This window comes from Seriola dumerili, unplaced genomic scaffold (assembly GCF_002260705.1).
Source record: "Seriola dumerili isolate Sdu_G_001 unplaced genomic scaffold, Sdu_1.0 BDQW01001090.1, whole genome shotgun sequence".
NCBI lineage: Eukaryota > Metazoa > Chordata > Actinopteri > Carangiformes > Carangidae > Seriola > Seriola dumerili.
In genome coordinates this window covers 776,388-792,871 of record NW_019175345.1, presented here as the reverse complement: position 1 = coordinate 792,871, position 16,484 = coordinate 776,388, and the positions used below count along the sequence as shown (strand labels likewise).

Genomic DNA, 16,484 nt, shown 5'->3' with positions numbered 1-16,484 from the left:
CGGAATGAATACTGTAATGGCTATTGTTCTTTTTCTGGAGATATCTCTATGCTAACTCCACAGTCCAAAAGTGTTTTTATATTGCAATGCACTGAAGAGCTTTCTCTGTACTTTTCTTCTCTCAACGCATCTCATGCAAAATACTCAGTTTTTCCTCTCTTCTCTCCAGATATCTCCTTCTCACGCTGCTGGATACTCACTTGGCTGCCTTTTCATTGAGCACCTTGAGAAAGTTGTGTGCTGGAGCCAGCAGATCAGGAGTGTCCAACAAGAGGCCATGGAGCAGCGTCGAGCTGATCTGAGACTTGATAGCTGGGAGCAAGGCCTGCAGTTCCAGCCCCAGGCGTGAAAGACTGCTACTAATGAGGTAGAACTGCTGCGTGGAGGACTGAAACACACACACACACACACACACACACACACACACACACAAAGATATGCATAATGTTCAATGAAGCGTACATGTTTGAGGTCATGGTGCTTCTGGCATAGCTCATCTCACTTGTATGAAGCTGCATTTGTAACATTTATTTATGAATGAGAAATAAGAAATACTCTTTATTCTCTAACATAAAACGCATTTGCTCTCCACTGCTTCGTGTTTGCGTGTGAGTGTGTGTATGTGTTTGTGTGTGTACACCAGTGAGATTAGATCACTAAATCTCATCTGCACTGGATATGGAAGCCAAGCTTAAAGAGCAACCATCGATTATAGCCAGCGCAGTGCCCCCCCACCCCCACCCCACCCAAAAGAAAACTAAATAGCACAGCTGCTTTAATGTGTTGTCTGTGTCATGTCATTGAAATGCAGACACTGGGTTTATTCAGGACTCCACTCACTGATTTCTTCTAACTCTGACTCACTTATAAGCAAACGCTGCCATTTATCTACTTTATTGTGTGCAAATTTCAGCTCCTTTGGTAACTGACGACAATCCACAATGTAGGAAATACAGCTGTATACAGCAGCTACAGTTTTATGTCTCCTTAAGATCAATGCTGTGGCTTTAAAAATAAAATTGGTGATCATTTAAGATGAAATTAACTTAATGATTAATCAATGTTCTGCATTTCACCTCTGAAGAGAAGCAATGTTGTAAATTATATTGACTTCATATAGACATTGATGATGTCACAGTGTAGTGCCAAGTCATGAAAGGTTAATGAGAGTCACACTGAAAATGGTTTATGGTATTAATCACATGCTGCAGTTTTAATGGTCCTCCATGTCAGCAGCCTCCTTGTTGCTCTTTTATGAACCCAAACAGACAGTGAGTGCAGACCATAAGCGTGCCCTCCCTCCCATTATGTCAATGGAGCCATAGAGACACAGGCCATTACACACAGGTCCATTTATCTACAGATGGGCAAAATGACAATTAAGGACTCTGTGCGTGCATGTGTGTGTGTGTGTGTGTGTGTGTGTGTGTGTGCGTGCGTGCATGTTCAGTGACATTTCATAAATTTCTTTTAAAGAATATATGAGGGAGTCAGAAAGTTGAATGTGAAACAAGACATCAAGCTCAGACCAGAGTGTCTCTCTCATCTCTGTACAACACACACACACACACACACACACACGTGGGATGTGGGATGAAGCCTTCTGACATTTCGAAGATGGGTCCGATGGGAAATGAGATTGTGTCAGACAATCAGGTAAGTGCCACTGAGGCCACTGTTCCCTGTTGTTAATCAAGAGGCATGCCATAAAAGAGAGAGGGAGATGGAGAGAGGGAGAGGGAGAGAGAGAGGGAGAGAAAGGGGTTTGACAGAAACAGAGAGAGAGAGAAAATTGTCTTGGTTTTAATTTTTATGCAAAACAGCAAGAAGAGGGAGGTCTGCTGTACCTGTATAAGACTTTTGTAATCTGGTGGACACTGGTGGAGACGGTGTCAATCTCATGCGCCATGCTCTGACCTCTGCCAGTTTCGTTACTTCTTACCTTTTTGTGGTATATGCTGCAGATGCCTCTCTCCAGGTCGGGTAGATGTGACAGCAGGGACCTGGTGGAATTTATAGCCAGAGAATCCGACTCCAAGATCTCCTGCACGGCATCCAGCCGCTCTGAGATGGATCTGTGGGTTCATGGGAGTAAAAGGAAGGGAGGATAGAAAGAGGAACAGGAATTAGGAAGGCAAGACTGAAAGTGAACAGTCAAATAAATTAAAATGTTCAATCCCCATCATCAGCAACAGAAATTTGTCATTCAGAGGGCTGAATCAGCTTTGAGTGAGAGGCACTTTTTCTCTAACTAACTGCCAAACTGCCACTGATTAGCTTCATCATAAATCCAGAAATGTGTTGTAGTTTGCCAGCAGCCATCAAGTCAAACACACATGAAAGAGGTGACATAGAAAGTTCAGCTACTTCACTTTGTGCTTCTTAATAATATAATATTATTGTATGGGATCTCTGGCACATCCTCTGTGGAGAAGAGGTAGATGCTGTTAATTAAGTCAAAAAATCTTTACAGTACATTTTACAATGGAGCCATATGGAGAAGCAATATTGAAGGTGAGAGCTTATAAAACCTGTTTCAAAAAAGTTTTAAAACAGCTGTCTTGCTGTCTGGATTACAGATAACCGCTTATTAAAATCTTCTATAAAAGAGACAAAGACCACAAAACCATTCAATGGGCATAAACATCCAGAGAAAATGGACTGAAAAAGCAGATCAAGACAAGCTTAGAGATGCAATAAATGGACAACGCACTCGCACATGTGTCTTTGCGTGCACATGTGCATGAGTGTCTGTGTCGTGTGCTTCTGCAGCGTGTGTCTTAGAATTAACGTGGCTGCGTGTAATCTGGGTTTTACTGATGTTGAAATTCTGTAGAGGGGCTATCTGTATAATCTGAGAGCAGTGCCCGATCCATGGCTATAATCCCTGCACAGGGAGAGAGGGAGGGCCACACACACACACACACACACACACACACACACACACACACACACACACACACAATCAATATATGGATAATAACATTACACTGCAGAGGAGAGAACTGGAATAATGCTGCAGTATTAGAACTAAGAGGTTGTCTGTAGCAGAAGCGCTGTGAGTCAGTTTCATCTTTTTCTGTGTGGTTTCAGCGTGTGGTGTTTTTGAAAATAGGAGCAGCTGTTCTGCATAGTGAAAAGTAAGTCAGTATTCACATTAAGGATGCTTTCTTAAATCCTCTCCAACAATTCTTACTTATATGTGCCATATAAAATGGTCCTGGCCTTTTTACTCTAAGTTTGGCCTCTGGAGGTGCTTTCCCTCAAGCCGTGTGCACCTGCCGTCTGCAGCCTGCGCCAAACCCATTCAGGTCAGATCTTTATTGTCCCACAGGAGGAAATTCTTTTTTTTCCAACACTGCATTTAAAAAAAGAAACACACACACACACACGCACGCACGCACACACACACACACACGCACACACACACACACAGCATTAACTCTAACCTTAACCCTTAACTATATAACAAGTAGAGGGATGGTGCACAGCCTGGTAGTACTGGTGCGTTAATGTCGAATATCTAATAGCTAATGTTTGGAGTTCATGTCAGCCAGAGTCAGTTGTTCCAGGTACATGAACCCAGATTTAATGGATATAATGTTATATCATCAGCGCACGGCATTTTAATCCTCAGTCTTTAGTTGTCTGATAACATGAACACTTGCACATCCTAAACATGGGATTCTTTCCCATCTCTACCATATGACATGAAAGTGGTATAAGCGCTGCCTGAGAGGCTTAATTCAGGGCAAGTCTCACAGAGCAGGAAAAATGCGGGTGTGTTCCGATTCATTTTGTGGCATTGTGAAACTGAATGTCATGAACAGGGACAGAACAGTTCAGCACCGACAGCCGTGCTTCATCAGAGGTCAGAGGGGACCCTGTACTCACTGTGGGTCTGTGAGGGGCTGGCTCACCCACTTCCTCATCAGTCTCCTCCCAAACGGAGTGCAAGTGTGGTCCAACACCCACAACAGACTGCCCTTCACACCACCATCTGCCTGTCATTTAAAGAACACACACAAACACAGCTCACACATACAGTAATGCACACATGCAGCTCGGATATAATGCCCACATGGTGTTACAAGTTAGAGCAGAGGGCGAGAGTTTAAATGTGCAAAATGACATAATCCAGTGTTGTTATGTTTTGTTTTTTTTTTTAAAGATAAGTAGACAAAGGCATTCTGATATTAGTAATGAAATGCAGTAAGAAGCTCAAATTGGGCTTGAAGTCCAAATGTGACGTTTATGCGTGTGTGTGACGTTGTGTGTGTGTGTGTGTGTGTACGCGCTGTGCAGAATGTCTACTCGTCCGACACACATGCCACAGCAGCGGAGTCGTGCTGAACTTTTGAGCCGTCACCCACGCAAGTCTGACTAGTCACTGAACATTTTCCTTCAACTTCTCTCACGCATTAAAATTTTTACAGTCCGGTGTACAACTCCGACTGTTAACTGATTTCCCCAGGTTGTACAAAAATCATGCGGAAAGGTGTCTGTCTACCTGGTGACATTTCTACCGGGGCTGGCTGTTCACACCCCAAAATGGAAAACGCAAATAAAGTAGGTCAGCCGGTTTAATCCCTGAGCTTTCTGAACTGAAGGGAATGTAAAATATTTCATATTCAAGCTTCATGACGACATCACCTGTCTCTCTCGACTTGGCTCTGACCAGAGCGGTTGATTTGAGGCTCAGACACGAGTCAAACTTAAGTCACAAAAATGAGAACGAGGGACATAACATAATGCATCAAACGACAATGTGAAAGCAATGTGTCAATATAAAAGGGGTTGCTTGTAGAGATGAACCTTCAGAGAACTATCACCCAAATCTGCAGCTCCCCTCAACTGACCTTTATCATGAGTTTCATTGTTTAGCTGTCTGGCCTGCAACTTAAATGTTTTGATTGATTCTCATTTTGTCATGTTCCAGCGAAGAAGCTCTTAAAGCCCGCTGTATCCTACCCGCTCAGCACCAAACTGCAGACAGACACAGTAATGCACTAGCTGGTAAGTGGGGCATTTAGCATCCGAACAACCAGATATTTCCCCCAGGGGTTCATAGAGACAGAAAGAGGATCATCAGGATGCATCAGGCTAAATGCTGACATCAGTTTGCTAACATGCTCACAATGAAAATGCCAAGATGGTGATAATGTTTACAATGTTCATCATCTTAGTTTAGCATGTTAGCATGCTAGCATTTTGTCATTAGCACACAACGCAAAGCACTGCTGAGGTTGTTGGGAATATTATTAGTTTTTAGTCAGAAACCAAACTACTGGACAAAGTGATATTTTAACATGATGATGGCAGCAGATGAAATGTTGAAGGATCACAAAGGTGAGGGCAATTCATCCTAAGGGGGAACATACATGTCTGTATGAAATGTCACGGCAATCCAACCAATAGTGGTTAAAATATTTTACTTAAAACTACAAATGTGAATCTCATAGTGGCAACAGATGTTTGCTAACGAAGACCTGTAACTTCCCTCCACAGACATGAGACTTAACACTTGGCTTTTAAAAACTGTTTATACACCAGAGGATTAAACAGTATGGTGCTGTGTAAACAGCCAGCTGAGATGTACTTCTACCTGATTGTTAAGGATTTCCAGGTTCCTGAGGGTGGCTGCATTCAGGATCATGCCGTCCGACTTGCAGGACAGATGCAGAAATGAGCTGTGTGGAGCACAAAAAATTATTACAATACAGGTGCATAATGTGAATAGCATAATTTTTCTTCTTAGGAAAAGATTTTAAAAGTGATTCCACAACTTTTCTATAACTCAAAACCAATCCTGTGAAAATTGTCTTTTTGGCTTGTAAAATGTTGGTGTTCACTCTGTAAATAGTTGTAAATGGTGTAAAGGAAGAACGTTGCACTTTAAAGCAATCAAAGTGTGAAATTTGATGTAAAATACTTTCTGGAATATCCCTGTGAAGGTGAACAATGGGTGAACTGACCCTTCAAACTGAGACACAGAGTTCAGGTCGCTGTCAGAACGCTTTTCTTTTGCACCTTCACCTCATCATCTTACTACTTACAATCTCTAACAACACTTACTCATATGTGATGTTGGAGAATGTCATTGAAAATGTTAATTCAAATTTCAGGAAGAGAAAATTGGTGAGAGAGATCATTCTTATAAATGTCAGATGGCTTCTGAAGCTAAGTCTTATTATTATGAGCCATGAAGCAGACAGTGATCCACTACTTTATTGTTTAAAAGTGCAGGACTTAAAGACATGAGAGTGAATTTGCCAAAAGGGAGGAAGTTTTAAAATGTGATGATTGTGACGGTGAAAATTCCACAACTTTACTATGACTTTGCATGAATTATACAATATTAGCATTCACCTCAAAAGGTTTAAAAGGGGGGAAAAGAAAGAGATAAATGCTGCACTTCAAACTAATACAAGTGTAAAATTTGTTGTGAATTAGTCTTTTATATTTCTTCAGGGTCATGTGTAAATTCCCTCACATTCCTGACTGGACTCTAACTCTCAAAATTGAACGTAGACCCAGGAATTCACTGACCACTGGGAAGGCTTGATAATGATGAAGCTTGTAGCCTGTGTTGCTGACTCCATGTGTTTGTTTGTGTATGCGGGTCTGTGTGTACCTTTCACTCCTAAGAACTCTCTCCAAGTTGAATTCTTGGAGGTACTGGATGAGCGGCCCCAGACAGCAGATCACTGGGCTCTCCAAGGACACTACACTCGACAGAGAGCGAGCGCCTGGAGGACACGAACACACATATAAACACACATATAAACACACACACACACACACACACACACACACACACACACACACACACACACACACACACACACACACACACACACACACACACACACACCGCAGGTAAAACCCAGCCAGTGATCACAAGCCCACTCCTCAGACACATCCAGTGTTTTACATCTGATTGGCTGTGAGAGTATATGGGTAGCTGAAGGGAGTGTAAATGTAAAGAGATTCAAAAGAAATAAGGGATGCATTGGCACAAACAAACGCACCTTTCTCGTGGGTGTGGCAGTAGAATTCGGTGACTGTGTTCATCGCAGAGGCAAACTCAAACTGAGCGCTGTCTCTCTTCTCAACTCTCACTCGGTCATCGGCCTGAGCACTGGAGGGGAGCAACATGAGAGCATTGACTCGAGAGGTCAGTGATGCTTGTGACTGAAGAAGGAAACACAGCGTCTAACATCTGATCAGATGATTCTTTCAGTGAGAGGAATTAGACGCAGCAGCAGCAGAGCATGTTCCAGCAAGCCTTTTGTTCAAATAGACACACACACACACACACACACACACAAACTCCCCTGCATTACCCCACTGCTCCACCGTAACACCCTATTGTTCCATTCAATCTCTAGGCATTGCTGCTTTCAAGGACTTGGTTGCTTTGTCCGCTCTGCTGTTGCCAGGGCAACCAAGGCAAGCACGTGGCTCTGGACACACTGCTGAAGCATTTTTCTGTCTTCCGTTTCCTAATGCACTCACACTCTCTCTCTCTCACACACACACACGGAAGAAACATCATCTTTCACTTCAGCCACTGGTCGGACTGGGAATAAAGTGGAACATAGTGTGATCAATAAACTGAATATTGTGCCAGCAGTGCAGCTACGACCATTAATCATTTAACCAGTCAACTGAACCATATTATGAGGTTTACAAGAACATCAACGGTTGCAGATATTGATCCAGGGACAGTGGGTAGCAGTGTAGCATTTCTGCAAAACCCTAACAGGAACCTGGGTTTCGGACGTTTCAGTCTGCTTTAAGGTTCCACAGGAAACTAATTTGAGTTTGGGTGTTTCCACCATTAGTTGCACTTTAATTACTTTAATTTGATTTGAAATCTGTTGTTATTTTGGTGCTCACACTGTTGAAAAATGACAGACATGCACATGACTGTATGCACAACACGCTTAATGCAGATAATGACACTATTAACCTGCTGTTTAGAAGATCTGATTATTTACAATGTTAATCATCTTTAGTTTAGCATGTTAGCATGATAGCATTTGCCAATTAGCAGTAAACACGAAGTACAGCTGAGGCTGATGGGAATTCTGCAATGATTTTGCAGGTATTTGGTCATAAACCACACAACTGAGTGTGAGACACAAGTCATCACCAAAGTGATTAGAATTCATCTAATGGATGTTATGGTCAGTTATGTGGCACAATTCAGCCACAGAGGAAACCTAACCCTGAACGCCATTTTTAACAGTATGAGCACTAGAAATTAAATTTAATTAAATTGTAATTTGCGTTTAGTCCGAGAGGTGAAGGGGTTTGTTCTTCATATTAAGAAGTGACACACCACTTCCTTGACCACAAGGTTCTTTTCTTTAATATTTTGTTTTTCTTCAAATGCTCGCAGCACTGTGATGGCGAACCAATCAGAAGCAGAGATGACTAAAGGTTAAATCAGGATGTTGAGACCCAGAGATCAGAGGTTAATGTGCAAAACAGATTAAGGTTCTCGATTAGTCTCTATTGCTGCAGGGTGAACACAAAGCGCGCACACGCACACACACACGCACACACACATGCACACACACACAAAGGGGATCTATCCTGATACATGACTGCTGTCTTACCATACACCCAGGATGTAATATTCACTTTCAAGAGTGTCAGTCATCGACTTAAAATCTTTGGAAAAGCGAACAAAGAGCATTTGTATTGACAGCATCCGCCAGTGAGCTTTTCAGTCGTCCTGATCCCCGTCACCGCTCTCATCCTGACTCATGACTCCAGGCTGTTGGATGAGTAAAGCAACGAACGCTGCACCTAGCTACTGCCAACCTCAGGGACTCATTACCTGCCACTCCATGGACACACATACAGCCCGTTGCCTTGGGGCCCGTCTCATCAGCCCACCCCGGGGACACAGAGGCTGTCGAGGTAACGTCAACAGGCACAAAAATCCCCTGTTTTAAACATTCACCTGGGTGGGTCTTGCTTTTGTATATTTTAATGGGTTGCTGTTACACTACTGTAATATTTACAAGTGTCAAAGCTAATTTCCATCAAAACATCAGAATCATTTATGCATTTTAAGTGTCATTCTTCTCAGTTTGATGACTCACAATTGAGAAAAAAAAAATCACCTAGAAAAATGTCTTAGTGATGTGTAAAGGGCCTTGCATAGCTGAGTATTATGTGTGAATAGAAATGTGACAAATTTTCTGTCTGAGCTGAACGGACAAAGCTGCCCTGTATTTGTATGATGCAAGCTGAGAAGAGTCTTGTCTCTGATAAGCCTAACGCTAGAGAGCAGTGCTGTTCAAACACAATAATTGGACTGGCCTTTACAGGCCCAACTCCACTATAATCAGTCGGGGGGGGGGGGCAGGAATGAAAACAAATGAACTAAAACTTCCAGAATTAAATCTACACTGAGGGAAAAATGAAAGCTCAGGTGAACAATGAGCGATGTGCACCCTCAGGGAATCAAAAGCAGCAGACCTCCCTCCCATTTATCCAACCATCGCCTTCTAAACTAATCCGCTCCCTACCACTTCCTCATTTCATTTTCACAGCATAATACAATCCCAGGAAGCCTCCAGAGGAACGTCCCCACTGGTGTGAACATGCTGGGTGCAGACTGTCAGCAGAGATGAGCCAAATGGTGGCATGAGGGGAGGCAACAGGTTTCTGGAATACAGCCGATTTAGATCTTGTGCTTCATACAGCAGCCTGCATGCATCAAGTGCAAGTCCGCTGCTGCACCAGAGACTCGGCTGAAGCTTGGCTGTTGTACCTCATGTTCTTATGCTGAGCTAATATTAGTCTGAATACTGTTATTTTGTAAATTGTAAATGTACATTGTAAAACTACCATACATTTTTATACCCATATGTATCTATAGCTGTCGCCTCACAGCAAGAAGGATCCGGGTTCGAGTCCCGGCTCGGACGCGGGATCTTTCTGTGTGGAGTTTGCATGTTCTCTCCGTGCCTGTGTGGGTTCTCTCCGGGTACTCCGGCTTCCTCCCACAGTCCAAAGACATGCAAATGGGGACTAGGCTAATTGGATACTCTGAATTGACCGTAGGTGTGACTGTGAGTGTGAATGGTCGTCTGTCTCTGTGTGTTTGCCCTGCGATGGACTGGCAACCTGTCCAGGGTGTACCCCGCCTCTCGCCCGAAAAGATGCTGGGATAGGCTCCGCCCCCCCCGCGACCCTACTAGAGGATAAGCGGTAGAAAATGAATGAATGTATCTATAGTTTGCACTGTCTGACTTCCCAGCAGCTGCAGTTTGGAAAAACAGCGATGGAGTTTATTTCTTTGACGCCAGAGTAAAAACTTCTAAAGGCTTACAAATACATTTACCAACATTAAAGCCTACTGGGGCCTCCAGAGCCACCAGCCAACTTTTATGAACTTTTTTTCAACATTTATAACTACTTTACACGTTTCAGCAATGACAAACACTTAATACATCACCTAACGGTACTGTAAAAAACAGTTTTGGGAGAAAGTCAGTCTATGAACTTTTGAAATATATAAGCACCAGTTGGACCCTGTTTAGCCCTGAAGTGATACCCAGGATGCTGAGTGCCATTATCACATAACCTCAATATGAGCCTGCATTGATTTCCTCATCCAGACTGAGCCCAGAGAAGTCCAGACTAAACAACTGTCTGCCTGCCTGGGGAAATCTAAACACAATCCCTCAGAATGAAGTAGACTAAACTCACAAACACGCACACACACACACACACACACACTTCAACACTTCAGAATATACTGTCATGTGGTAAATGGGTATATACTGCCCCCTAGTGTCCTGATGGCAGATTACCTGGCATTCGCGATGCTCTGTAGGAGTCTGTGGGTCTGTTCGGAGAGGTCAGAGGGCACCAGGATCTCCACAGGGTTGATCTTTAGGACACGAGCCTCCAGCTCAGAGCGAGACTGACCATCAGGGAAACAGTCAAGTAACACGTCTCCTGTGGTGGGCTGGACAGCCTACACACACAAACACATGCAGAAGATGAATGGGCACATTGAGTGCATTTACTATTTCTTCCTGTGGTGCTTGGTCCATTGGTCTGACTTTCAGGGGTAATGTTACGTTGTTATGAAATAATTCCTTCACACTGATCGTAAAATAAAGACTGTTTTTTTAAACAAAAGTTGACTTTGTTGTAGCTCCACCATAAAAAGATAAATTAAGTCACTATGAGGGAGATAAGATTTCAAAGTCAAGGCTATTTCAAAATAGTGAAAAGTTGAGGATTCACATGAACGTGCAATATAATAATTGTTGCCTAAAACAAAGACAAAGAAATTGTCTTTTTCTTTACAACCCAGTTGTAACCAACATTAACTTAACTCTACTATCGCTTTACTCTCCATGTCAGGGCTGGGTGATATGGGCGCAGTTTTCTTTTTCAGCATATACAATCTGCTATATATCACAATGTCCTACATGTTATAGAAATTAAATCGGGAAACAGTTTATGGATAAAATGACCAGATGGGAATGTCTGTTTTTGGCTGATGCTGTGAAATAAATACCTGACAAATAAAGCGAAAGAATAGAACTTCATCACATGACTCTAAAGGACCACAGATGTTGGAGGGAGGGTTAATTTGGTTTAAGCACAATCAAAACATGACCACTGACAATTTTTTCATGGCTCACAAATCATCCAATCCTTCTCCACAGATTGGATTGCCAACTCATGTCAAATGTCAACTCGACAGACTGAGAGAACTGATATAACGTTCAAATAAAGCGGTAATTAACAATCATTTACATTGAAACACACAAAGGAGGCACAGGATAATAACACAATCCCTTGATGTGTATTGACAAACAAGCTGAGATGTAATCTTTCTTTAACTTTCAAATGAGATTGTTGAGACTGTTAATCTGCTTAAAACTGAACAACCTGAGCAACAAGTTGCATCCTCGGTGTTTTTAAGATTTTGTACTCACCACCAACCCTACAGTGAGCTGCGTCTTCACTTTATTCCAGTTCTCACTAATGCACAGCAGGAAGCTGTCGGCAGGGTCCAACGCCACATCAGAACGGGCCCCCTCCTCCACATCCTCCAGTCTGCTCACCGGGTTTACATCTCAAAAAACGGTCAAGGACACAGCTTTGGACACGCAGAGATAGAATAAGGACACATGCACACAGATATTCACAGCCTACAAGGATACCCTCTCCCACCAGGGTGGACTTGGTGTACAGAGCACTGAGCTGACGAGTAAACAGAGCATTCCTATTGGCTCCTGAGGCCTTGATCGCAGACGTCTCTGTCTGCTTAACCACACCAACCTAGAAATTAAAGACAATAAGGTAGCGATAAGAAACAAAGTGGCTCCTGACAGTTTGAATTTCTAAACATGAACAATATACAATATATTACTTCATTCATACTTCATACCTTGTGTCCTTGGGACACCAACCGTCTGACATGAACGAACAGGCGGTGTGTGGGGATGCTGCACGTCATGAAGTTATGATCCAGATGACAGAAGATGTTCAGCTCCTTGGCGGCAATCTGTTCACACACACAAAGATGACATGTGTGCTGCCTTAAAGGATAACTGAGGTGAAACTGAGTGTTCAGACAATTTCTCCAAATGACATGTTTCCCTCCAAATTCCAGTAAATTTTGACATGCTCACTGAAACGAGTTTTTGGTCTTAAAATGGTGCAATTAAACTTTTAATTTAGAGTAAAGTGCTGGTTTGCAAGTCAATAATAATCAGATTAAAAAATGTTGTTTCCTATCCAAAATGACACAGATTTATAAATATAGAGAAAGTAAAATTTAGGACAAATATAAATGCAGCTAGTCACCAAAAAAAAAACACACAAACACACAGATTTCACAGAAAGAGAGGGCACAGTTAAAATGGCATTAATACTGACTGTAAACATCCTTTAACCAGCAATGATACATAATTTCACTATGAAATGTCTTTTTAGACAGTGATACATTTAATACATTCTGGATTCATATTGTTAATGTCCTGTTTGCATCATTAACGAGGAGGCCTCTCAGTTCTCACCTCTGCATCCTCCCCAAAGAACCTGTACTTGTAACCGCACTCCACAGCCAACAAGGCATCCTCATGTTTCTCTTTCAGCTGGATGACCTGCTGTTCCAGGGGAGTGTAAGTGCTTTTTGAGCGTCTGGAGGGGGCGCTAGCGTCCGACGGAGGACTCACAGTTGTACCCTTTCCTCCTCCTCCTCCTCCTCCTCCTCTTGCCGACTTTGCAAACTGAGACAAGAGGAACTGCTGCAAAAGAAAAAAGAAAAAAGGAAAAATTCATAGGTCATCAGAAAAACATTGGCTTACCCAGACAAATGCCACAAATGCAACAGTTCCCCAATCAAAACTTTTAGTTCTCAACTTCCTGCTCATGTGAGAGAAAAAACAACATCATGCTAAGTTTATTGCCCTTTACTGGTTCAATCACTTCATCTTTCATTTACTGTTGTCTCTAGCCCAGCAAATACTGGATTGCATGACCAGAGTTGGAGTTTCCCCGCTGGCCGTTGCCCTTTCAAAATTAAATGGCACAAACAGTTTCTATTAGAGGGACATTGACAGCCTGCAGTGCTGCCAATTTAGCCAATTTGCCACTAGATTTAGAGACTTAGCGACAAATCTAATGCCCTCTCTCACGTCTACTCTGTTCAGTGAGTGGCAGAGAGAGCAGAGCAGCAGTTTGTTACCCAGGCAGAGGAGGTGCACTGTGAGAGACTAAATAAGATAGATATTGTGTCGCTTCTAACTTTGTCTCTGAGTGATCAATTTACAAGTAAATATAGCCGAAATCACAGCACAGTCTTTGTCTTTAATCTATGTGTTTGGTGATTTTGTCAAACGACGTCATGGTTATAAAATCAGGATTTTGGCAGCAGCAGAGCAGCAGCTTGGAAATGGCTTGGAAGTTAACATGTAGTCTTAATGGGTCGTGTTTCAGTTGTTATTTCAAACAGTTTCATTGGAAATTGGACTGTATTAAAATACTGTGTGAGCACAGAGAGTAGGAGAAAAGCAAAGACATAAAGGGCTGAAACCAGCTGACACTGGGCCGGGTGCCAATATGACACAATGATGTCAGTTGTTTACAGGTTCCACAAGTTTTCAACTGCATCCTCAATTTTGCACATTGACCATACGTGGTCCCGCCATATACTAGGTTTTGGCCTCGTCTTGTTTATAGAATTGTGACCGCAGCATGTGCATACACAACTTTTAAATCACCTCAAACATATCTTTGGCGTTTCAATACAAGTACTTCTTGATAATTATACGCAAACTCATACACCAATATGATGTTTCTGCAAAAAGTTAACATCAGCTGATATGTTTGCCTGACTGATTCATCAGTCTGGTTTTATTGTTGTCTTTATTATAATACTTGGGGATGTGCAGTGGATGTTAGTTGACATACGATTACATAGGTTTGTGCTGCTCTTCACTTCACACAACTCAAACTCTTGTGTGTAAGACATAATTGATCCTATATGAGGAAATGACTTTTTGCTTGCCCTCCTATGCTGCTGCCTTGCTCATGGACACTGGAGCAGGGCAGGTGCTGTCCATCATGACGGCTTAAACCTTCATCCCTGGGACAACCTGCTGCCCAAAGCACACTCTGGTGACAATGATGTGATGTCAACATTTATAATGGGTACCTGTTTTGTAGCAGCCAGCCCTGAACTGTCCATTTCTTTAACCTCCTCCTCCTCCTCCTCATGCTCCTCCTCCTCCCCATGCTCCCCCTGTGCTTGCTGAAGTCTGTTTTTATTGCTGTGTTGATCAGGAACATCCCGGGGAGGCCGAACGCTGCTTCCTTGGTCACGGATTTCACTGCTAGCGCCATCTATCTTCTTTTCCACCCTCTGAGTGTCACTGTGCCTGATACTGGGCTCAGGCATCAAGTTGAAGCCTTTCAGCCTCTCCAGGGTGGAGGAGCAGAGGCCGCCTGACCCTCGACCCGATGTTAGCTTCGTATCTGAAGGGAGAAGAAATACACCGTAAGCACGATTATTATCATGCATCAATATAAACCCGTAGAAGAAATTCCCAAATGGAAATATTTTACTCTTTTTCATAGACAATCTTCATGAGGTTGCACTTAATCGATAGTTTGTCACACTAATATTTTGTTACATTAGTCAAAGTTCCACCATTTTTAAATTTAAGCAACTACAATGCTCACATTTTTAACTTAACAGAGGGACGTGACATCACTGCACATGCTAGTTGATGCTTTTGGAAATGGTGAGGTGTGGGTGACCTGGGTGAGGGTTGAGGAGGGTGGATTTTCAGTTTGAGGTGCACACACTGACCTTTAGTGCTCTGGCAGGTTGCAGGCTCACAGTCCAAATCCTCCACCTGCTGATCCTGTAGAGAAAGCTTTGCTCGTTTTGTTGGCACTCCAACCTCTTCAGAGGAATCAGAGGAAAGTTTCTGCTGCAGGACAAAATCAGCTGCGGTTCAGTGACGAGCATTAGCAGGTTAAGCATATGTGATCAGCGTGTGTTTGGATGTGCGTGTGTGTGCGTTTTATTTGAAAGAAGCACAGCTCACCTTGCCTCTTGAAAGCTGGTGCTCACCAGGCTTCTGCTTAATCCCATACTGTTTGTTGGAGGCGTTGCTGCTGCTCAGCTTTGCGAAGTATCTGCTGATCGGAGCGTTACAGGACTTCTTCAGAGACTTCGGCATCTTTTCGTTTGCTCTTACATGAGGTTCACAGTAGAACTAAATGTATGGAAATATGTGCACATGTGGAGCCCATCGGTGTAGCACCGGGCATTAGCTGCAGCTCCCCGGCTTTTCAAAACATACCGGCGCATACGCTGAGATCATCAGACGCGTAAATGACGCAGCCAGCGTCAAGTCAATTGCAAGACCGTAAGGAAGTTTCCGGTTACATCTTTCAAAATTAAACTATTGATCCTGACAAACTTTCTCTGGTTTTTGCACACATAGTCTGATTTGATGTAAGAAAAACTTTTTTTGTCTTGCTCTGGAGGAATTTTTTATTATTATTTGAGGCTGCATTGATCTACTGCAGATGAAAACTATGCCTCCAAAACATTCTCATGAAACTGATGCACTGTGATAGTTTAATTATTATGTGAACTATCTTAGGCTGGACTGTCAGGGAGCCATACTCAAGTGCAGACTTTCAACACTTTTTTCATCTTCTCTTGGCATGTCATCTCATCCAGTTACCGCATCCTGATGCGCTTTTATTTTGAAATGTACTAAATAACTTCCGGTGTTATGATGCGTGACGGTGAGCAGCAAGTACATCCATGACTACACGGCAATAGTTTCAGATCATAGGCTGTATGTCTCAGATCTGTATTTCTAGACTTACAGACAAACCCGTCACAATAGTATAAGGTTCATTGTAATCACATGATTTCAAAATATCGTAGAAACACTGACGATGACATAATT

At 42.7% G+C, this 16,484-nt stretch overlaps 1 protein-coding gene across 1 annotated transcript in view; it reads right to left on the bottom strand.

Annotated features, from left to right (window-relative positions):
* msh3 (mutS homolog 3) overlaps window positions 1-15,853 on the bottom strand; it is a 40,908-nt gene extending 25,055 nt beyond the window's left edge. Inside the window, exons 1-14 of the mRNA XM_022766919.1 lie at window positions 15,606-15,853; window positions 15,365-15,488; window positions 14,708-15,027; window positions 13,068-13,298; window positions 12,437-12,553; window positions 12,210-12,327; window positions 11,982-12,121; window positions 10,839-11,005; window positions 7,032-7,141; window positions 6,635-6,749; window positions 5,606-5,690; window positions 3,895-4,004; window positions 1,943-2,075; window positions 201-388 (exon numbers count right to left, since the gene is read on the bottom strand). Of these exons, the coding sequence (XP_022622640.1) occupies window positions 201-388; window positions 1,943-2,075; window positions 3,895-4,004; window positions 5,606-5,690; window positions 6,635-6,749; window positions 7,032-7,141; window positions 10,839-11,005; window positions 11,982-12,121; window positions 12,210-12,327; window positions 12,437-12,553; window positions 13,068-13,298; window positions 14,708-15,027; window positions 15,365-15,488; window positions 15,606-15,740 (2,093 nt within the window). The 5' untranslated portion in view covers window positions 15,741-15,853. The remainder of the gene's footprint in view (window positions 1-200; window positions 389-1,942; window positions 2,076-3,894; window positions 4,005-5,605; window positions 5,691-6,634; window positions 6,750-7,031; window positions 7,142-10,838; window positions 11,006-11,981; window positions 12,122-12,209; window positions 12,328-12,436; window positions 12,554-13,067; window positions 13,299-14,707; window positions 15,028-15,364; window positions 15,489-15,605) is intronic.
* Between the last annotated feature and the right edge of the window lie 631 nt (window positions 15,854-16,484).